Genomic DNA, 23627 nt, shown 5'->3' with positions numbered 1-23627 from the left:
AAGGGAGAGAGAGAGAGAGGAATAACGTTTATATCCACCGGCAAAAAGAGCCCCGAGGAGTCAAGCGTCTTCCTGTGTCTACGGCTTGCTCCTCCCTTTTCAGCTGGCTGATGCTCCTTGGAGTTCAGCGGTGTCCAGGGCCATGCGGATGACTTCTCTTTGACCATCTGCCATCGAGCTGGTCATTAATGTCTCCCAGGATTGTCTATCTCTATCTGATGTATTGTATCTAGGACATGTCCCTATTATGTGGATCATGTCCGCCTTTGCCCCGCAGTGTTTGCAATTCATGTTCTCAGTGTTATCGTGCCATCTCTTCAGAATGTAGGGGCTGCAGATCGCCCCCGCTTGGAGTTACCTCCATGTTATCTCTTCTTGCTTACCTAGTTTCTTATGCGTCTCTGGCTGTGTTTTCCTTCCCATTCTAAATTAAGTGAGAATTTCGCTTCTTTTTGTCGGGGCTCCCTGGCTGGAGAGGCTGCATTGGTGTACCGGTAAATAAGCTCTCGGGCCAATGCGCGCGCTTTCTCGTTGCCGGGCAAGCCTTCGTGGGCAGGAGTCCATATAAGGTTTACTAATTCTTCTGGAATTGGTCCTTTCTCCAGTATGTTGAGCGCCTCTTTGGAGATTCTCCCTGCAGTGTAATTCCTGATGGCTGTTTGGACATGTGACACTATGATTTTGACCGCTTTTTGAGTCAAAGCTAGGCCTATGGCCACCACCTCTGCAACCTCCACTCTGTTTTGCGTGGTATTGTAGCTCTTTGAGTTCACACCATTAGCTTGTGCCGTCATGTTCTGCTGCATCCTTGTAGAATACCCCTTGCTTTTTATCTAGCGATTTTTGCGATGCTTTAATCCTGCCTTTCCTCCTATCGTGGTGGCGACTGGGATGCATATTCTTCGGGAGTGGTGGTATGTGTATCCTGTCACTGATTTGTGACGGAATGGCTCCCGTGTTTCTTGCTTTGTCGTGGGTTTTGTATCCTAGTTTATCTGGAATTCTCTGACCACCTCTGCTTCTCATTAGTCTCTGCTGCTGGGAGACTAGTGTGGCTTCGATCAACTCTTCTAGGGTGTTTGAAATGCCCATGTTTAGTATCCTCTGCGTAGATGTGCATGGTGGCAGGTTTAGGGCTGTTTTAACTCCTTTCCTAATGAGGATTTCTATTTTGTTTTTCTCGGCCCTTGTTAGTTTAAGGTACTGTGTTGCGTATGTGATCTTGCTGATCGCGAAGGAGTGTACTATCCTTAATAGGTTAGCCTCAATCACGCCTGCCTTCTTGTTGGCGATTCTTCTGAGGAGTCGACATGTTTGGCTTACGCTCATTTCAGCCTTTCCACTCGTTTCCGTATTTCTTTCATTGTCCTGAATGCGCAGGCATTCGTATAGCCTCTACGTTTGGAATCGCGTCCCCATTAACCGCGAGCTTTATCCCGTGGTTAGGGATTTTCTTTCGCATTTTCTGTGGAATGATGAAGAGAGCCTCCGACTTCGTGAGCTGAACATTTAAGTCCGGCTTTTTGTAAGTGCTCTTCAAATCTACTGATGGTCTTTTGCAGCGTTTCTTCTATGTGAGCGTCACTGCCTCTATTTATCCATAGGGCGATGTCGTCCACATAGATTATATGTTCTAGACCCTGTAAGTCCTTAAGTTTGTGCGGGAGTCCCATCATTACTATGTTAAAGAGAGTGGGTGAGAGCACAGAGCCCTGCAGTATCCCCTTATTGCTGAGCCCTATCCCTTTCTCCTCGTTACCCTCTAGACTGACCATTACCGTTCTGTAGGTCAGAAAGTCCTTTATATACTCGGAGGTACGTCTCCCTACGTTTAGGCTATTCAGTTGTTCGAAGATTGCCTTGTGGTCTACGTTGTCAAACGCTTTCACCACGTCTAATCCAACGATGGCTTTCGTGTCCTTCAATTGGTGGTCGATAATTTGCTCTTTAAGCTGTAGCATGACATCGCACGCAGATAGGTGTGCTCTGAACCCTATCATTGTGTCAGGGTACATGTCTTGGTCTTCCAAGTATCTGTTGATTCTAAATTGTATCACATGTTCCATTAGTTTCCCGACGCGTGACGTGAGGGATATTGGTCTGAGGTTTTCGAGAGTGAGCTTTTTCCACGGTTTTGGAATTAGGACTAATTTAGCCTCCTTCGATTCTTTGGGGATTTTACCCTTCTCCCAAAACTCTTGCATAAAATTCGTTAGGCTTATTATTGACTTGTCGTCTAGGTTCCTCAACATCCCATTGTTGATTCTGTCCGGTCCTGCAGCTGTTTTTGTTCATAGTCGATTCAGCTCGGCTCTAACTTCTCCTACCATGACGGGGCTGTCCAAGAGGGGGTTTTCCTACCCTTTGTAGTCCGGCAGTGTTTGTTGCGGACCGCATTTATGATATCTATGCTTAACTTCAGCGAACAATTGTCTATTACTACCTTCTTATTTATGTACTAGTTTCTGCATGTCTCTATGCGTCTCTGATTTGCTGCTTTGGGGATATAGTAGGTGCCTCAATAGTGGCCATGCATTTTATTTGCCAATTTTGTGATCCATCTGTTCGCATATGCTATTCAAATTTAGTTTCGCGAGTTCGACTGCGTATTCTTCAATCTCTCGGTTCAGGTGCGCTAATGCCATCCTAATGTTTCTATTGCTTCTATTTCAATTTTTGCTCTATCCGCCCTTTTTCCTCCGTAGTCCAACCATTTTCCGGTCTACTACCTCTTGCGTTTACTCTGCCTCCGCCTTCTCGGTGGCCTATGCAACCGCTTCCAAGAGGGCGTTGCTCCAACAGCCTACGTCCTTGAGCTCCTCTTTCTCGTCATATTTCTGCCTAAAGAGGTTCCAATTTACCGCTTCCATCTGCTTGGGTTTAGGAGTTGGTATGCCTAGTTATACCACCGGCTCTATTATTCTGTGGTCGCTCCCCAAGTCCTTACACCATCGTGCGGTTATATATCGGTTATGTGTTATGGTTATGTATGGTTATGAGAGTAAGGTCCGGTGTGGTGTCCCTGGAAACGCTATTTCCTTTTCTCGTCGGAATTTGAGGATTTGTTAGTAGTATTAGTACATGCTCGGAGATAGTACCCCATAATTCTACGCCTTTTTCTTGTGAGGTTTTGCACCCCCAACCCGTGTGTTGCGTGTTAAAGTCTCCGACTATGACTATGGGGCTCTTCCCTGCAATGTTTTTGGACCTTCCGATGAGCTGATCGAAGCCGCAATTCTTTTTTTGCTTAGGAGAGCTGTATACGTTGACAACGTATAAGCTCCTATCTTTTCTTTTCCCGAGTACTAGTTCAATTAGGACATGATCAATCTTACTTATGTCAGTCTCGTGTAGGACTGCTGCTAAGTTCCTTTTAACTAAAATAGCTGTCTGCCGATTGTCTCCTTGCCCAGTGTAGGCTGTGTAGCCGGCCAATTTTGCATTTTCCCACACTCTTGCAACGCAGTGACATCTGGTTTATCGATGTTGGTTAGGAATGTTTGTAGGACTGCTCTCTTTTTCAGGATGCCCCTAGAGTTCCAGTGCCAGATGGTGTCATTTTGCCAATGCATTTTGAATGTTAATCAATTGTGTTCTAAACCAATCGAATTCCGCTTTTAAAGCAAAGTCGCGTTTCTCAAATTCTGCTTTGAGGGCGATGTCGCGCTTTTCAAATTACGCTCGCGTTTGTTCCATGAATTGCATCATAGCACCGTTTATCAGTAACTTTGTCCATCTTGATGTCTGAGTCTGTCTCTCCCATTCTCTTCTTTTTGAGCGGGGGCCGATCTGTTTTGCGCTCTTTGTCCCCTAAACCCTCTTCCCGTCAACTACTGTTTCCATGTTTCTCTTTTTTCATCTCCTCGATTATCTGTAAAAATTCTTCTCTCTCCTTTTTCCTACCCTCAATCAGTAGTCTAATTTGCCCTTCCTGCCCCTTAATAAGCGCTTTTAGCTCCTGGTTTTCTCTATCCTTTTCTGAATCCTGGGAGACTTTTTATGACCAGATCACCTTGTTAGTTGTTTCCTTCTGTTGTGTCTGGTGTTGCGGCGTCTGTAGCCTCGGGAAGGACTCCGAGTGGCTCCTGGTCCTGCTGCTCGAACTCTCCCTTGGCCTGCTTTTAGGAAGTTCCGCTTTGTTCGCCTCCTCGGCCGCTTGTTTTTGCTCCCATTGTCTCTTCTTCACGATGTACGGGGTGCGGAATGCATTCCTGCACTTCTTATCCCCAGTAACGTGGTTTTTGCCGCAGAGCTGGCAGTTCGGTTCGCATTGATGTCCTTCTTGCGGTCTGGTTACCCCACAACCTCTATACCTCGGTTCGTCGTTGTCACACACGTCTGATCTGTGCCCGAGTCCTCCAAACTTCTAGCATACTTCGTACCTCTTCTTGTATAGGAAGCACTGTAGAATAGCTCCCACGAAGAAAACCTTGCGTGGAACTTCCTCTTCGTCAAAAGTTAGGAGGAAAGTTCTGGTTATGCCCATTCTTCTTGCTTCTAGGATTGTCGGGTTGTTTTCATTCTCATTTAGGTTGATTAGAACTTCTTTGTCGGAGTACATTTCCTCTATGCTGTGAATAACTCCACGCCCACAGCTTTAGCTTTCCGGTGCATTCACGTACGTAACGACCCCGTAATCCTTGTCTTCGATTCTGATTTTATCTAGCTTGCTTATTCTTTCAGCATCCTCCATCGATAATGTGTGGCAGACGATTGCATAACGAATGCTTACCAACTATCTCAACTTTCTGTCGTTCTAAGATTATCGTACATTGTTTGGTGTTTATCACGAAGCGGTTTCCCTTGGCTTTTTGTAGGCTGACGCCCGCGCATTCTCGCACTGCTCTTCCGAGGCTCACTTCCGGTGCCTTCTGAAGCACCGAGAGGCCTTCTCCTAGTCGTAGAGTCACTGTCCAGCCCGCGGCTGGCAGTCCCGGTAGGTTCGATGCTTCCGATAGCTCCTCTTGCTTCTTCCCTGCTCCCTTCTTGAGCGCGTCGCGCCAAGCGTCCTTCGTCGTCTCCGCGCCAGCTGCCACGGTCTTTTGCCTCTTCTTCGCCAAAACGGTGAACCATCCTTCGTTGTCGGAACCCTTAGGATTCTTTTCGTTGCCTTCCACCGTCACATCAATGTCGCCGCTTCTCTGGGAGCCGCCACTGGCTTGGGGCAGCCCGTCGACGCCGTCCGCGGCCGAGGCCATGCCGAAGCCGAGGTCAGGCTTAGCGCGGCGTTGTGCTCCGGCCACAGTATTTTAGCCATAAAATCGCTAAAAATCCACTCACAGGCACAAAAAATTGTGTCAACAGGCTCCTTGTCACTTCGGAAAATGGATTTTAGCACTTTCACAGATAATTTTTACCAGAAAAACCAGCAGAATCCTTGGTTGTTCGCGGAGCCGGCGTAACCACGTCCTCACTCGTCGACGCTACCTGGCGTTCAAGAAGTACCAAAGAATAATGCTATCCGGACCACGGAGAAAAATAACTCCGACGCTGCGCAACGCATCCTCTCGGGACAAACCATGCAACGCCGACGCCGGGGGTCTAGGCCCGCTCCTTTGCTCTCTGCCTGCGCTCCGCGTCACGCTTTCGCACATACTTTCTCCTTACCTTCTACTTTCCGCCGTCTTCCAAATCATATCGGACAGTTTTCCAGGCACAGACGCGGAACTACTAGAGAAACTGAAAGAACGATACATAGGACCACCATTAAACACAGACGCCCCAAACGAGACGCGACCATACCCTGGAAAGGCGAATTCCAAATTAGATGAACCTTTCACATATGCAGAAGTCTTTGAGGCAGCTCAAGCCGCCGCCAAAAACTCGGCTCCTGGCCCTGATGCCATCACGAACGCGATGCTTCGGAACCTGGACGCTGGAGTCCTGACTAAAATCACAGAAGTATTCAACGGCGAGAGCTGGCTCAAAGGCCAATTGCCCCCGGAATGGAAACACGCTAAAATTATCATGATCCCCAAACCTAAAAAGACCCCCTCAATAGGCGCTCTGAGGCCCATTTCTCTCACGTCCTGCCTGGGTAAACTGTACGAACGAGTAGTACAAACAAGACTGCAGCGGTACCTCGAAGAAATAAGATGGTTTCCAAACACCATGATAGGGTTCCGTACGGGGCTATCCTGTCAAGACGCATTCTTACTGATCAGAGAAGAAGTTATAGCTAACATCGCCCGCGGAGAGGAAAGACTAGTGCTCGCACTAGACCTCAAGGGCGCATTTGATAACGTTTCGCACAAAACAATATTGGAGGAACTCGAATTGACGGGATGTGGAGAACGAACGTACAACTACGTGCGGGCTTTTCTCGCCAACCGCACCGCCACGATAGGAATCGGTCAAATCACTTCCCAAAAGTTCAATATGCCCAGTAGAGGAACACCCCAAGGGGCAATAATCTCACCTTTGCTGTTCAATATGGCGATGTGTCGCCTGGCGCGACAGCTGGACCAAATCCCCGATTTGGGTTACACACTGTACGCAGACAACATAACGCTATGGGCAGCAAGGGGCTCTCTGGGACACAAAGAACAAGTGCTACAGCAAGCAGCCGAGGAAGTAGACAAATTCTCGAGGAGTAGTGGCCTCAAATGTGCCCCCGAAAAATCGCAGGTCATTCGGGTACACTCGAGGGGCTACATATCCAACGGGCCTGTCAACATCGTTGTGGAAGGACACACGGTCCAAGAAGTTAAGGCGATGCGTATTATGGGTTTCTGGCTCCAAAGCAGCGGAAACGCATCCCACACCATCAAAACATTGAAAACCACCGCAAATAACATTGCGCAAATGATCCGTCGTGTAACTTATAGGAAAGTGGGCATGCAAGAACACGACACGCTGAGGCTCGTCCAAGCACTAGTAATAAGCCGAGTCACGTACGGCCTGCCCTACCACTTCCTTAGTCGCGAGGAGGAAAGGCAGGTCGACATCATAATAAGATCAGCATATAAAGCGGCCCTCGGACTACCCAAGGGGACGCCCACAGATCGCCTGCTAGCCTTAGGAGTACACAACACATTCGAAGAACTAAAACAAGCCACACTAATCTCCCAGAGGGAACGCTTGAGCTACACTCACGCAGGACGGGCCCTACTGACAAGGGTACGTATTTCCCCACACCCACAATTTATCAGCGAACAGTTATTACCACTACCACCCTCAACACGAGCTCGAATAACAGTGGCACCCATACCCAAAAACATGCACCCTGAATACAATAAAGCAAGGCGAAAAGCACGTGTACAACATATTAGAACAATGTATGAAAATAATCCCACGTACAACACAATATACACAGACGCAGCCGCGTATTCGAACGTGCACTCGAACGCCAGTGATGCCCAAATGAACATCAGGAGGTACGCAGTGGCAATCATCGACACGAAAGCACGGCAACAATTTACGGCTTCCGTTAGGGCAGGTACTCCCGCTGCTGCCGAAACTTTCGCCGTGGCAATGGTCCTCGCTCACGCGGAACGCACGCAAAAGAGCGTCACCATAATAACAGATTCACAAGAAGCATGTCGCCTTTTTCTCAAGGGCCACGTGACCAAAACATGTCACTCAATAATACCGACGAAATTCGCCCATCATCACCGGATCCTATGGTGTCCAGGTCATACAGGCCTTGAGGGGAACGAACTGGCCGATTCGCTAGCCCGAGGTATTATTAACCGGGCCGACTCGACTGGGACGGTCCCAGGTAGCAACTGTAATGACCCCAATCCAACGAATGCCCGGGAGATTCTCGCTCATCAGCGTGCAACTAGAAAAAAGTACCCTCCCCCTCATCCACAACTCAGTGGAGAGGAAGCCGCCAGCTGGCGCAAAATTCAGACTGGGGTATTCCCCCACCTTAAATTACAGAATGCCATGTTCCGCACTCGCTACAGGCCCGACTGCCCGTGGTGCGGAGGCATACCAACACTACAACACATTACTTGGGATTGTGAATCACACCCGTTTGATGAAACACGCCACACAATGGAGCAATGGGAGGCACAGCTAACCAGCTCAGACCTGGCGGGACAACAGTCCTTCATAACACAGGTCAAGCGGGCGGCCGAGGCCAGCGGGGCCTTGGACTAAAGGGTCTCCGACCACTGCACGTAAATCGTTTATAAATAAAAGTTTCTCTCTCTCTTTCTCCGCCGTCTACTCTTAGGCATATAGAGTTTTGTACAATAATTACTAGAGGGAACTCTAGTGCAGCGGTGGCGTAGAGGTAGAACACCTGCCTCACGTGCAAGAGGTCCGTGGTTCGAATCCCAGTGCCGGCAATTTTCGACCGGATTAAAAAAAAAACTGCGTGTTGATAAAATTGCATAAACAGGCCTGGAGTGTGGCCTGATCCCGGTGACTAGAATCGGTAACGCACTCCATCACCAGAGCAGGATTGGCCACCCTAGTGCAGTATTGGCCACAACCTCCTATATGAACACAACAATCAAACCCCGGCCCTCAGTCCCCAGCAGCTGCGAAGCAACTGACCACGGCGGTGGTCAGACCTGCGACGCAGCAGAGGGTGCTAAGAATCCCTGACTCCAGACAGGCCGCCATTGGAATATGAACCTGGCAACGTTCAACGCTAGAACGTTATCTAGTGAGGCGAGTCTATCAGTGCTATCGTAGAAATTACAGGGCAGTAAAAGGAATATAATAGGGCTCAGTGAAATTAGGAGGCCAAAAGAAGCATATACAGTGCTAAAAAGCGGGCACGTCCTGTGCTACCGGGGCTTAGCGGAGACACGAGAACTAGGAGTCGGATTCCCGATTAATAAGAGTATAGCTGGTAACATACAGGAATTCTATAGCATTAATGAGAGGGTGGCAGGTCTTGTGAAACTTAATAAGATGTACAAAATGAAGGTTGTACAGGTCTACGCCCCTACATCCAGTCATGATGACCAGGAAGTCGAAAGCGTCTATGAAGACGTGGAATCGGCGATGGGTAGAGTGAAAACAAAATACACTATACTAATGGGCGACTTTAATGCCAAGGTAGGCAAGAAGCAGGCTGGAGACAAGGGAGTGGGGGAACATGGCATATGCACTAGGAATAGCAGGGGAGAATTATTAGTAGAGCTTGAGGAACAGAATAATATGCGGATAATGAATACCTTCTTCCGCAAGCGGGATAGCCGAAAGTGGACGTGGAGGAGCCCGAACGGTGAGACTAGAAATGAAATAGACCTCATACTCTGCGCTAACCCTGGTATCATACAAGATGTGGACGTGCTCGGCAAGGTGCGCTGCAGTGACCACAGGATAGTAAGAACTCGAATTAGCCTAGACCTGAGGAGGGAACGGGAGAAACTGGTACATAAAAAGCCGAATAATGAGTTAGTGGTAAGAGGGAAAATAGAGGAATTCCAGATCAAGCTACAGAACAGGTATTCGGCTTTAACTCAGGAAGAGGACCTTAGTGTTGAAGCAATGAACGGCAATCTTATCGGCATCATTAAAGAGTGTGCAATAGACGTAGGTGGTAACTCCGTTAGACAGGATACCAGTAAGCTATCGCAGGAGACGAAAGATCTGATCAAGAAACGCCAATGTATGAAAGCCTCTAACCCTACAGCTAGAATAGAACTGCCAGAACTTTCGAAGTTAATCAACAAGCGTAAGACAGCAGACCAGTCCCGCCAAAAGCTTCGGCGTGACAACGGTCGACCTAATTGCACCTGCCCGCCTGAATCCTTCGCATGGCCCTGGGTCCCACCTACGAGTACTGGCCTCTATTCCAAGCTACAATGGAAATGTGGTGGTCCTTATCCTCTCATTGCCCAAACTTCGCCCGTCAACTATTTCACCAAGCCCCTGACAACCCCAAGTGACTGTCGTCTCCGGCTACGTGAAATTTGTAGACGGGCTCAAGCCTTATTATGAGCCCATCGTTCCGTCGCCGCCGCCGTTGCCCAGTGCAGTAGAAGGAGGTGGTGTATTCACGGGCGGCACGCACCATGCATTGCCGTTAGGCGGAAAGTATGGAAAGATCCGGCACTTGGATGCCACACCTTGCGATAGCGGAGACGCCGCGAACATCCGTCGCATGCGGTTTCCTGTCGCTCATTCCTATTGTTGTCAGCTGTGCTGGCTGAGCGCCGCAGGCGTGTGCGTCGAACGTTGTGTTGTTAGTGATTTTCTTGTAGGTAATGTAGTTCAAACGACGCCTTCGTTTAAACTAAAGGCTTGCTTTTCCCTGAACTGTTGCAGTTTTAATTAAGACACAGCGGTTGCCGCCGCAGTAAAAACATCTGAATGCAATATTAGGTATTGAATTACTTTTAATTGTCCAACTTAAATATATCATGTAAGTGCAGGTTAAAATGACAAATTAATTATTCAGATAACAAATGAACGAAATAATTTCAAAAATGTCAGTTATTTAATTAGCCGATCAAAATTAAGTGCTCTTGCTTTGCTTTATTCGCACAACCTAAATAATTAGGTAATTAGGTAAAATATTTATTTTGTTAACAGTTACTTTTGCAATCTCTATTGGATGGTTCGTCCGAGGCATTCCATAGTTGCTGAATTTCCGCAGTCTGACGTTGTATATTAACAAATGTGACTTCTACGCCTAAGTATGGTGTAACGTACACATGATTTCCTATTAACAAACTTTATGTAAAGAAATAATTCGCTCGCCTTTTCAATACGTTTAGCCTTTTTTAGACCCCCTTACGCTATACTCCACCTCCGAGCATGTGAGCAGTTTGAATAAAAACAAGAGAGAGAGAGAGAGAGAGAGAGAGAAACGTTTATTAGACGAAACAGTGTCCCGAGCGAGGCCGAGTATCACCCTAAGGTGGGAGGGCTCCTTAGTCCAGGAACCCTCTGGCTTCGACTGCCCTCTTAGCCCTGGCGACGAGTTGTCGTTGGTCTTCCAGGTCCCCGAGGGTTAGCTTGGCCTCCCACGTTTCGAACAGGTCGTTTGCCTGCGTTTCTGGTTGCATTTCGCTGCCTTCCTGCCACGGGCAATCCAGGAGCAAGTGTGCCAGAGTGTCGGGTACGTTGCAAAGTGGGCAGAGGTAGCCGTGGAGCGTCGGGTAGAAGCGATGGATTATCGTTCCGTGCGTGTATGTGTTACTTTGCAGGCGTCTAAGGATTAGGCTTTCTTCTCTGTCGAGTTTAGGGTGCGGTGGAGGGTACACTCGACGCTCGAGGCTGTAATGCTGCAATATGGCCGAATAGTTGGTGGGTACGGCCTCCGCCTCTTCTGTCACGGGTCCGAGAGCGCGTGGGGAGTGGGGAGCCCGGCTGACGTGCTCGCGGGCAGCGGCGTGGGCCGCTTCGTTCCCCTCTAGTACCTCGTGTCCGGGTACCCACGTTACGCAGGTGTACGGGAGCGGAGTGCTTCGTCTTTTTAGTATCTTGAGTGCATCGGCCGAGATGCGGCCCCTCAAGAAGTTTCTGCAGGCGGCCTGAGAGTCGGTGAATATAATTGCTGCGTCTGTGCATGTGGTGGTGGCGAGAGCGATTGCCGCTTCTTCAGCCGTTTCCGGGTTGCGTGCCTTGATGGTTGCCGATGCAAGCTCGGAGCCTTGGGAGTCTACAACGCTCAGAGCGTACGCGTTTCGATGCGGATACTTGGCCGCATCGGTGTAGCGGGCATTCGGGTCATGCTTGAAACTTCTTTTGATGGCGTTGGCTCTAGCCTGTCTTCTACTCTTGTGATATATGGGATGCATGTTACGCGGGACACGTGCGATGGAAATGCACTCTCGAACGTCCGGTGGTATTCGCTCTTTCTTGTCCGTGTCTGCGACATACGTCTCGCTGTAGTTTAGGTTTCGGAGTACTGATCTCCCTGTGGGCGTGAGCTTGAGTCGTTCCAGCTGGCTGTTCTTGTGCGCTTCGGCGAGCTCTTGCCACGTGTTGTGGACGCCCATATTAAGGAGACGTGATGTAGAGGCCATGGCGGGGAGTCCCAGGGCGGCTTTGATTGCCTTCTTTATCATGATGTTCAGTTTTTCTATTTCAGCGTTCTTTATATCCAGGTACGGCGTGCCGTATGTGATGCGGCTGGTGAGGAGCGCTTGTATTATTCTTAGAGTGTCTTGCTCCTTGAGCCCGCTTCTTCGGCTTGAGATCCGTTTGACGAGGTGCGTTAGTTGCGAAAGGGTGCGTTCTAGTCTCGGTAGGCTGGCAGCTCCCGATCCGTCTTTGTGGATGTGGAGTCCAAGCAGTGGCGTAGCAACAGGGGGGGCCGGGGGGCCGTGGGCCCCGGGTGCACGGGGCCAGTAGGGGGGGGGGGCTGTCATATACGTCTGAAGACACCCGAAAATTGTCGATATCCTCGCCTTCCTCTACTACAACCGGGGGGGGGGGGCGGGGGCTGACAGAAGAGCTAAGGGCCCCGGGTGCCAGACGACCTAGCTACGCCACTGAGTCCAAGTATTCGCATGCTGTCGACTTTTGGGATTGTTGTCCCGTTGAGTGCGATGCTGGGGTCGGGCTCTTCGTAGTTGGGTGGTCGGCCTCTCGTTCTTGCTTTCAGGACGAGGTGTTCAGACTTCTCCGGGGCGCAGCGGAGGCCGCAGTTTCGGAGATAGCTTTCGATGGTGTCGACAGCTTCTTGTAAGCTACTTTAACTTTAACTTTAACTTTAACTACGCCCCAATGGCGAAGCATTGACTGCAATAGAAAATTAGCAGGCAGCCATACGAAAGATAGTACCTTATCGGCCCTATCAACTCACAAACATTCGCTTGCTATCTAAATTATTAAGCATAGTGTCACCAAGCATGCACACCAAACATTAAAGGGAAGCTAAAAGGTTTTCCAGAAAAAAATGAGTGAACATCTGTACACAATGGTTTTCAACCCTCCGAATTCGAATATCGTATCGAAATTGAGCGAAAGAAAGCGCAAATATATTTTATTTCGACGAAAAGTGCAGCAGCGGACACGCCCAGCTCGCGCGTCTCGTTTCCGCATGTGGTTGGTCGGGCGCCTCGTGACGTCAACACTAGTGCTCGTCCGAACTGACCGCTGCCGCGACACATGAAGCGCGGTGCTAGGTAGTTTGGTGCTGTTTTTCTGAGACGGTAATGGAAAATTTAGAAAGACTGCGTTTTTCTGAAGAGTTCGGTGTTACTCCCTACATGTACGAGCCGATTGCGAAGAGCCGGCCTCTCGAAGAAGCAAACGATGCTGGTGCGAGCAGTGCTTTCGACGCGAACGAAAGCGAAGTCTTGGGATCTCCTCGTGTTGGAAATGCTCTTTGGTGAGTATGTTTTTTGCAAAGCGATCTAGTGACCTCGCCGATCTTTCGCCGATCTAGTGAGTTCGTTTCCGGTCAAGCAACTGTAGTGTTGTGTTCCTGCATGCCTCCTCGTGGAACGTGCTAACGCGAAGGAGCTCGCAGCAAATAAAAATACAGGTTCGGGCGAGTTCGTGTATTCATAAGGCCTTCCAACACCAGTTATCAGTCAGTCCGCACTCGTGCCATCTTTGTTTTCGTTGCTCCGATCTTTTCGCGCGATCTTTTCGGGATGTAATGGAAGACAACATCGTCGCGGTCGCTGGTGTTCGTGCAACCGTAGGCTGCACAGAAAGCCGGCATGATCGGCCCACCACTTCAGTTGATGCTGCGCACGTTGACTACCACTCTACATACACGCAGACGCACCAACAAAGGAATGCAGTTCGATCGAAGCAGATTACGATGGCACGCACGCAGAAACAAGCACGGTCAGGCACGGTCGCGGAGGCTGCGAAGGAACGGAACACTAGTGTTGATGTCACAACACCGCGGTTTCCGGTCTCCGCTCGCATCGTCAGCGTCAGCAGCAGCGCGCGGCATTCGACGGAGGGTGGAGCTACAGCGCAATTTTAACCGACGATTACGTCGCTCCTAATTGAAAAAAAAAAAACCAAAAGTTTACCTACATGGTTTATAAGGTTCCCGCATCCGTACATGAGCGTCTTATTGAATTCGACAGACTCTTCAGCTTCCCTTTAACACATCTTCCCCAATGACTGCGGACACTCGCTGTCAAAACGCTGGCGTGAGGAAACGTGGCAGTGGCAACGATCGAAGCGACATTCGTGCTGCAAATCGCTTCAACGCAAAGCGAGCGCCGAGGACACACAACAGACAAATCTACGAGCCACCGACGTACGTATCATCATCATCAGCCTGACTACGCCCACTGCAGGGCAAAGACATCTCCCATACTTCTCCAACTACTCCGGTCATGTGCTAATTGTGGCCATGTTGTGCCTGCAAACTTCTTAATCTCATCCACCCACCTAACTTTCTGCCGCCCCCTGCTGCGCTTCCCTTCCCTTGGAATCCAGTCCGTAACCCTTAATGACCATCGGGTATCTTCCCTCCTGATTACATGCCATGCCCATGCCCATTCCTTTGCCTCGATTTCAACTAAAATGCCATTAACTCGTGTTTGTTCCCTCACCAATCTGCTCTCTTTTTATCCCTCTTAACGTTACACCCATCATTCTTCTTTCCATAGCTCGTTTCGTCGTCCTCAATTTAAGTTGGTCCCTTTTCGTAAGCCTCCAGGTTTCTGCCCCGTGGTGAGCACTGGTAAGACACAGCTGTTATACACTTTTCTCTTGAGGGATGACGGCAACCTGCTGTTCATGATCTGAGAATGCCTGCGAAGCGCACCCCAGCCCATTCTTATTGTTCTGAATATTTCAGTCTCATGATCCGGATCCGTGGTCACTACCTGCCCTAAGTAGATGTATTCCCTTACCAGTTCCAGTGCCTCGCTACCTATCGTAAACTCTTATTCGTATTCGTAACTGGTAATCGTATTCTCTTCCGAGACTGTTAAACTTTAGTTTTCTGTACATTACTTTCTAGACCCACCCTTCTACTTTGCCTCTCCAGGTCAGTGAGCATGCATTGCAATTGGTCCACTGAGTTACTAAGAAGGCAATGTTGTCAGCGAATCGCAAGTTACTAAGGTATTCTCCATTAACTCTTATCCCCAATTCTTCCCAATCCAGGTCTCTGAATACCTCCTGTAAACACGCTGTGAATAGCATTGGAGAGATCGTATTTCCCTGCCTGACGCATTTCTTTATTGGGATTTAGTTGCTTTCTTTATGGAGGACTACGGTGGCTGGGGAGCTGCTATAGATATCTTTCAGTATTTTACATACGGCTCGTCTACACCATGATTCCGTAATGCCTGCATGACTGCTGAGGTTTCGACTGAATCAAACGCTTTCTCGTAACCAATGAAAGCTATATATAAGGGTCAGTTATATTCCGCACAGTTCTCCATCACCTGATTGATAGTGTGAATATGGTTTATTGTTGAGTAGCCTTTACTAAATCCTGCCCGGTCCTTTGGTTGACAGAAGTCTATGGTGTTCCTGATTCTATTTGCGATTTCCTTAGTAAATACTTTGTAGGCAGCGGACAGTAAGCTGATCGGTCTATAATTTTTCAAGTCTTTGGCGCCCCCTTTCTTATGTATTAGGATTATGTAAGCGTTCTTTGAAGATTCAGGTACGCTCGGGGTCATGAGGCATTGCGTATACAGGGTGTCCAGTTTTTTCTAGAACAATCTTCCCATCATCCTTCAACAAATCTGCTGTTTCCTGATCCTCCCCAGCTGCCTTCCCCCTTTGTATAGCTGCCAAGGCTTTCTTTGCTTCTTCCGGCTTTACTTGTGGAATGTCAAATTCCTCTAGACTATTCCTTCTACCATTATCGTCGTGGTTGCCATTGGTACTGTATAAATCTCTATAGAACTCCTCAGCCACTTGAACTATCTTTCCCATATTAGTCATTATATTGCCGGCTTTGTCTCTTAGCGCATGCATATTCTTCTTGCCTATTCCTAGTTTCTTCTTCACTGTTTTAGGCTTGCTCCGTTCCTGAGAGGATTCCCAATTCTATCCATATTATACTTCCTTATGTCAGCTATGTTATGCTTGTTGAATAACTAGGAAAGTTCGGCCAGTTCTATTCTAGCTGTACTTACACGTACGTATACTCGCGCGCAACTTTCTGTGGCTATGAAGGGAAGCTAGCGAGGCAAAGCACGCACAAGTAAGAGCGCTTCTGAAAAGTTTTCCCCGTTTTAATCCATGAGAATTTAGGCCGGACAAAAGAAAACATAAACGCCGTCATAAACACTGTCAAACGGTTCCGCTCTACTTGGCGCGGTAACACATGTGCAGCAGCCACGCACACGTAGCTTTCCCTTCATAGGCACCAGAAAGTTGCCCGTGAGTTGTCTCTCTCTCTCTCTCTTGACTCTGCTTCCAGCGCAGATCGTTCTTAAAGCCGCCACGCGCACAGCTGTAGCCGCAGAGAACGCCACCTCCCCCCCCCCCCCCCCCCCCCACGGCGCTTCGCAACATTGGTGGGGTGGGTGCCTTGCGCGTTAAAGAAGACGGCGCGCTTCCTCTTTGTATTGGTCGCTCCGCGCGGGTGAGGTTAAGCAGCGATAGTGGGCTGCCCTCGCCCACTTTCGCTCACACATGCAGCGTAGGGCACGCGGCGACGTTGTCATCACCTTTGTACTTCATACGGAACCGCAAGGAGACGCCGACGCCGACGTTAGAACTGCGCTTGGTGTGTTCACGCAATTGCTACCGCAACAAAAAATAGAGCTACATTCACAAGCGCAACCGGTGCAAGGAGCCGTCGCTGCAAAGCGTGTCGCGGGAAGCACTGCGGGTTCCATACAGTCCATGCTGAAGTGGCGTCACCTGGCGACTTGTACAAAAGAAGCTTCAGCCACCGCCTCAGCCTCAAACACACTACACGCTTCTAGTACACTGTAGCCGTAAGTCACCACGATGGCTCCTTTTTCAGCCATGGGGCGATTGTATGGAAAAAGATACGCGGATCCCACGCCCTGTGGGAATTGATTGATCAAAGCGAAGCTTTCCATGCTGTTTCCTTTCACTGACAAGAATTACTGTACTGTTTGTCGCTTCCGGTCTCGGTGCTCACCCCGCTCCTTGTCTTCCATGGCCGCCACGCGTTGTTGCCGCGCTGGTCGCTTCTGGCAGTAGTGCTCCCGTCGCCCGACGCCCGTCGTCATTCATTGCCGCCGCGCGTCGTTGGCTTGCCTCCCGTCTTCGAGCCGCATACATTCGCGGTCTGCATGACGCTTCGCTTTGGAGGGAAGGCGCTCCTGATCCGCGTGAAGCTTCTTTCGGGCCTGAGTGTTTTCCACGCAGAGTGCTCGCTTTGGAACCATTTGATTGGCACATGTTTACGTACTCCTTCTGCATACGCGGCCAACATGCTGTTGAGACGCCAGCTCCAAGCGCTTTTTTCAGCTTATGAACGATTGTAATGTTTGCACTATTACAGCCCAACACGTGACCTCTACAGCCTAGCGCCTGTTTTTTTGTCGCATAAGAAAGCAAGCACAACACGTGCGATACATACAAGCTGGGGATGCTGCCATGGTGGCGCTGGCCGGAATGGATGGATGGATGTTATGAGCGTCCCCTTTGAAACGTGGCGGTGGGTTGCGCCACCAAGCTCTTGCTACTATACTGCAGTATCCTACCTAGGTTAAACAATGAAAAAAAAAACACTATGCACTACAACGCCCACATTTTCTCATCCCCTATTGCGAACTGTGCTTTTATACGTCTCCGCCTTTTGTCGTTTCCCTACTTTTCTTCCACCAATCCTCCAGTCGCCTCTTACTAATGTCTATTGTGGACATGTTTGCTTTACCACTGCTCCCTCTGAACCCAAGGGCTTCAAGGAGGCCAGTGGCGACTAAGTCGACGACTGGGTAGACGTCTTCACATTCTAATAAAACATATTGTCCGTCGTTTCCCTAGCTTTACCGCAGCAAGCACATGCTTCTTCTTCCTTCTTATATCTCGCTTTATAGGTGCGTGTTCTAAGGCATCCCGATCTCGCTTCGAAAAGTAATGAGCTTCCCTTTGAGTTATCATAAATGGTTTGTTTCCTGATTTCGTTTTTTTCCTCCTAAGTATACTTACTCATGGCAGGTTTCTTTTCCATTGCCGCCACCCATGAGATTAATTCAGCCTCTCTGACTTTCCGCTTGACCTTCTTTGTTGCTGTGTTGCCCACCCTACAGGCCCCATACTTGCTGGTAAGCTTTCTAGTTCTTTTCCTCCACTATGAATCAATGTTTTTCCTGTACAGATACCTGAACACACTCCCAGCCCATTTAATTTCTTCCATATTCCTCAGCCGTTCTTCATACTCAATTTTACTGCGAGCTTCCCTCACTTCGAAACTAGTCCAGCCCATATCATCCTGCGCAGCTTCATATGAAGTCTTCCCGTAAGCGCCCAATGCGAGGCGACCCACTGACCTTAAGTTCCCGTCGAGTCCTCATTGCACCCCTGATTTAAAGCAAACAACTGCATTTGCAAAAGTAAGTCCTGGAACCGTTACACCTTTCCACATACCTCGGAGGACCTCGTACCTATTGTATCCCCATAGCGCTCTGTGCTTCATTATGGCTGCATTTCTCTTCCCCTTTACTGTTATGTTTTTTTCCTGTGCTTCCATACGTCCATTGCCTTCGTTTATCCATATACCAGGATGCGCGGTGGCGAGCGCCATCTCCTAGTGTTGCACAAAACCCATCAGCGCGCGCGAGCAAAACAAGAGGAGGCGATCGCCATTTGATGGTGTTGCAAGAAATCCAGGGGCACACTTTGCAAGGCCATCCCAGAAGGACCAGGAACGTAGGGAGAAGAGCCAAAGCTTCGCTTTGAATACGTACGTGAAGCAATAACACTCCTATCTTATCTAAAGAACAAATAAGCTGCTGTATAGAAGCTTGCTTCTGTGCTAAAGGAACAGGGTGAAAGAGCAGCATACACAGTACAACAAGAATAAAGTTGCGAAGATAACGGAAAGATAGGCAAACACTGTACCTTGCCGACCAAGTGATTTCTGTAGCCCAAATTTTTCAGGTGCTCTGGAAGCAGGGTCAAGTGTAACGGAAGCCCCTCTTCAGGGGGCAGGTACCCGTCGCTCTGCAAGCCTGCAAAAAAAAAAAAGAAACGTCAGACGAACCGCACACCTTACGCTCGTGTTTCACTGTCATCATCATCTGCACGAACCTTTTTTTTGTCCGCTGCATAACGAAGGCATCTGCAGCGATCTCCAATTGTCCTTGTCTTGCGCTGGCTGATTCGAACTCGCGCCAACAAACTTCCTAATTTCAGCGCGCCGTCTAATTTTATGCCGTCCTCAAATGCGCTGCCCTTCTGCCGCTTTGACACTCACTCTCTAACTCCAATGGTCCAGGGGATACCTGCTCTACGGCCAATTCTTTTGAGAGCCATAGCTCTACTACTCCAGGTAAAAGCCCACAAGAAGGCCTGGCTCTGTAAATTTTACCTTCGAGTTAGCCAAGGTCAAACTGGGATTTAACCTGTCACTGCTGATGCGTGGGCGCCCATGTCTTAAAAACGATCTGCCATGTGTACAAAGAGCATCAAGTGCTGGTAGCTTAGTATGCACTGTGCTTTCGACGCTTAGTTCGCGTTGAAGCGAGACGCAGCATGAACGTCCATTCGTTCGCTGCTGGGGCCGCGACGAGCTGAGTCTGTGCCCTTTCCCAAACCAAGCAAAACCGTGTTATGGCTTGACAAACAAGGTTTACCGTATTCTACCGTGGCAATTTTTTTTAGCAACTTAACGTCACATTTTCGTGTCGCGTATTTTTCCAGCCTCTTTTCAGGGGCCGATCCCGGAGATAGCGCAGCCAAGAACTGTGGGCCGTTATATGTTACTGGGACCACTGGTCACCGCAATGTTTCGAATACATAAATATGTATTGACACATGTACTCGTTTATCTTTTACGGGTGACCGCTTTTCACCGTCTAACAAGTATTATCGCTCATAGCGGGACGAGCCCGTGCGTATCGGATATTTCTCTAATGTTACCTATGGTTTTATCTGTTGTCTATTGCCGCTGGAGCTTGTGTAATCGGATTGCATGTGCTGCACGAATTATGTTGAATTTCTGTAAGACACGCGGACACCAGCGATTGCTTTGTAACTTTCGATGACTCATGTATAAAAGCCGATGCCCTTGACCGGCACATGAAGTTTTCAACGATCGCCGATTGTGTTCGCCGCTGTCGTTCCTTGAGTGTGTAATCTGTGTTTGAGGGCACAGGTTCGCCCAATAAAAAGATAGTTTCGTAACTCACAGTTTTGCTGCTTTCTTCACTGTCACTACTACGGGAAATCTCGTGGAGGTGCTTTACCTTCATATACCGGCCGTGATACCGACCGTGCTTTACCTTCATATACCGGTAACATACTTGCCGTGATCAAAGCCGGCACCGCGAAGAAAACACCAATGCCGTCCTGGACCATCGCGCAAGCCGCAGGTTAAAACGCCTGCGTAGCACGGACTTCTACCTGAGACAACGAAGAAGGTTATGGCCACGTCTACAACCCCAACGGCGCCCCCATCGTGCTGCGAAAGTCCAGGGAAACACCGACCTTCAGTGGATCATCTGCTGAAGATCAAGAAACCTGGCTGGAGGCCTATGAATGAATCGCAAGTTTCAACAACTCGTACTCTGACGACAAGCTGCAGCATGTATACTTCGCCTTAGAAGACGCCGCCAGAACGTGGGTTGTGAACCGGGAATCGATCCTGACAACATGGGACTTGTTCCGTTGCGAGTTTCTTCGGACGTTTACGAGCGTAGTGCGCAAAGAGCGAGCCGAAGCTCTATTGGAAGCCCGCATGCAGCTGCCAAATGAAAACATCACGATCATTGCAGAGGAAATGACTCGCTCCTCCCGACAGGCCGACCCTGAAATGTATGAAGAAAAGGAAATTCGGTTCTTGAGGCGGGGTGTGAAAGAACAGCTCTTCGCCGCATTTATACGCAACTCGCCCACCGCTGATTTTGTTTCGCAGGCCACAACGATCGAGAAGAGAGAGAAAACGATGCATAGAAAGGCAGGGAGGTTAACCAGAGGCAGCTCCGGTTGGCTACCCTGCACGGCGGGAAGGGTGAAGAGGGATAAAAAGAGAAAGAGAGCGAAAGGGGGAGATAGAAAAAAAAATAGAGACGAGCACGACCAAACCACGTACACTACAAAACGGTAGAGGGCGGCGTTCTTACAGTCTATCGTGAAGCCCCGCAGACCGCAGGAACCTTCATAACGCGAGTAAGGCCTTTAGCGTGGATGTTCTGTGGGGGTACTGACCTAAACCTTTGAATTCCGATAGTGGACGATTGTCGAACTGGTCCCGTACTCTGCACAGCACCTGTCTCTGGGCACGATATCGTGGGCAGACACAGATAATATGTGCGAGAGTCTCATCGATGTTGCATGTTGCGCACGTGGGGCTGTTGGTCATTCCAATAAAGAAAGCATACGACTTTGTAAATGCAACGCCTAGCCACAGAAGGTAGAGCATGGTCTGTTCACGTCGTGGTAACCCAGGTGGTAGGTGTATCCGTATGTCTGGAGACAAGGAACGCAAATGGCACATGGTGAAAGCATTCGAGTCCCACAAAGGCAAAGTACATTCACGGGACATCAGTCGCAGCCCAGCCGCAGCGTCTGTTCGCGAAAGCGGAATCAAGACACGTTAACCACTTTTATGTGCAGATCGGGTGGCTTCGTCGCCTTGGTCATTCCCGCTGATGCTGTAATGTCCTGGAAGCCATTGAAAGATGATGCTGTGTCCCTTGTTATGGCTACGATGATCCATGTGACGATCGAGAAGACGCTTGATATGCGTGCCAGGCAATGCCACAGGCCTGCGCTGACAACAAATCCCGCCGAAGCTGCCAGAGGATCAGAGCGGTCGTACGGGAAGAGCTGCAGAAGCTGTACCCAAGGTCGCAGCCCCAGGTGACCTCAATCACTGACATAGTTAAAGAAGAGCTTCAGCGGTCACTAGAAGAACCAGAACTTCGGGCATCGCCGTAGCCCTAGCCGGAAGCGATGACCTACGCTGCCGTCGCCCGCCGTCAAGGGCCCCCTCAGCGACAGCGCCAGAAGCCCGCGACGCCGCATTTCCGTCGTGCATCGCGGCCATCGCCAGCACGCTTGCCCGTCGCACAGCGCAGCTACCGGAGGAAGACGGGCATTCGGCGCCCCGAGCCCCCGCCACTCGCTCTGCCATCACCGCTGGTGCCCTTACCGCAACTTTGGACTGCGAGGCTTTGCTGTGACCGAGTCGCGCCCACAGCAAGGGGCACGGCCACGCGATATCGCCGACTACCTCGCCGTCACTCAATGCAGCCCTCCACGACCATCCCGTTCGCATCACTTGGACGCAACCTGTCGCCGCAGCGCTGACCATACGTTGGCCCAGCCCGGGGCAGTTCTGTCGGCCCATATCAGGAAAGCTAAAAGCAGAAACCAATTGAGGTGCGGTTGCTGTACGTCGAACTGATGGAGATCCTCCGCTATCTACGAATACGCCGACAGGACTGTCTCAACGACATATCCACGAGACGCCGCTGTGCCGACGAAGCCTGCAATCAAAGGATACGCCGAGAAAAGAACAGCTGACGACGCAACCTTTCAGCCACACGTCAACACGACGCAGCCGTCATCCGACGCCAAGACCGAACAGCAACACACGACCAAAAGCCACCGACCTCGACGTGCTTCTCGACGGCGAGGAAGTCACCGCGCTTGTAGACATTGGCGACTACTCCGTCGTCAGTTAATTGCTCGTCGCTAAATTGAAGAAACTCATGACTGCATGGGACGGCCCTCACATTCGGACAGCTCGAGCACGCATCATAACGCCGACTGGAATCTCCACTGCAAGAATAACAGTTCATGAGCGCACCTACCCTGCGACGTTCGTTGTCCTCCAACAGTGCTCGCGAGACGCAATTCTCGGCATGAACTTCCTGAAACCACACGGCGCAATCATCGACCTGAGGTCGAAGTCGATAACGCTCTCCAAAGACTAAGCGATACCGCCGGAGAGACCTCCCAGTCAGGGTGCCTTGAGTGTACTTAAGGACCAAGTCAGTATCCCGCCATGCTCCAGCATTGTCATTTCCGTCGGCAGCAAAACACCCGCAAGTGTGGAAGGCGTCGTCGAGGGCGACAATAGCGTATTGCTCGACCGTGAAATTTGCGTCGCAAGAGGGATCGCTCGATTGCATGGAGGGAAAGCGAAAGTAATGCTGACAAATTTCAGCCATGAGTTCAAGCACGTCATCAAGGGCACGACGATCGCATACATCGTGGAAATTCCAGAAACTAGCAGTGCATTTGTCTTCTCGGATCCCACCGCCTCTACCCCGACGAGCATAGTTCCCGAACCAGTCTTCGACATAAATCCATGTCTCCCGCTGAGTAAGCAGTAGCAGCTCAGAAGTCGCCGACGATACAAAAACTGCTTTTCGACGTCATAATAACCGAAGAGTGCGCTCGACCGCTCCGCCAGAGCCGTTAGCGAGTTTCGACGTGAGAACGCGAAGCTATTAGGCAACAAGTCTACGAAATGCTGCAGAACGACATCAGCCAGGCGTCGAACACCCCGGCATGTCCTGTAGTCTTGGTGAAGAAAAAGGATGGAACCCTAGGCTCCTGCATCCATTATCGTCGACTGAACAAGATCACAAAGGACATACACTCTAAGAAAAAAAGGAGTGACC

At 49.7% G+C, this 23627-nt stretch overlaps 1 protein-coding gene across 1 annotated transcript in view; it reads right to left on the bottom strand.

Moving 5' to 3' along the window:
- The window catches only part of LOC135911242 (arylsulfatase B-like), a 205069-nt gene that overhangs the window by 80467 nt on the left and 100975 nt on the right, over positions 1-23627 (bottom strand). Inside the window, exon 4 of the mRNA XM_065443432.2 lies at positions 18895-19004. Coding sequence (XP_065299504.2) covers positions 18895-19004 — 110 coding nt within the window. The remainder of the gene's footprint in view (positions 1-18894; positions 19005-23627) is intronic.

Source organism: Dermacentor albipictus, chromosome 9 (assembly GCF_038994185.2).
Source record: "Dermacentor albipictus isolate Rhodes 1998 colony chromosome 9, USDA_Dalb.pri_finalv2, whole genome shotgun sequence".
Classification (NCBI taxonomy): domain Eukaryota; kingdom Metazoa; phylum Arthropoda; class Arachnida; order Ixodida; family Ixodidae; genus Dermacentor; species Dermacentor albipictus.
The sequence above is the reverse complement of the archived record's forward strand: the minus strand, read 5'-3'. Positions and strand labels throughout refer to the sequence as shown.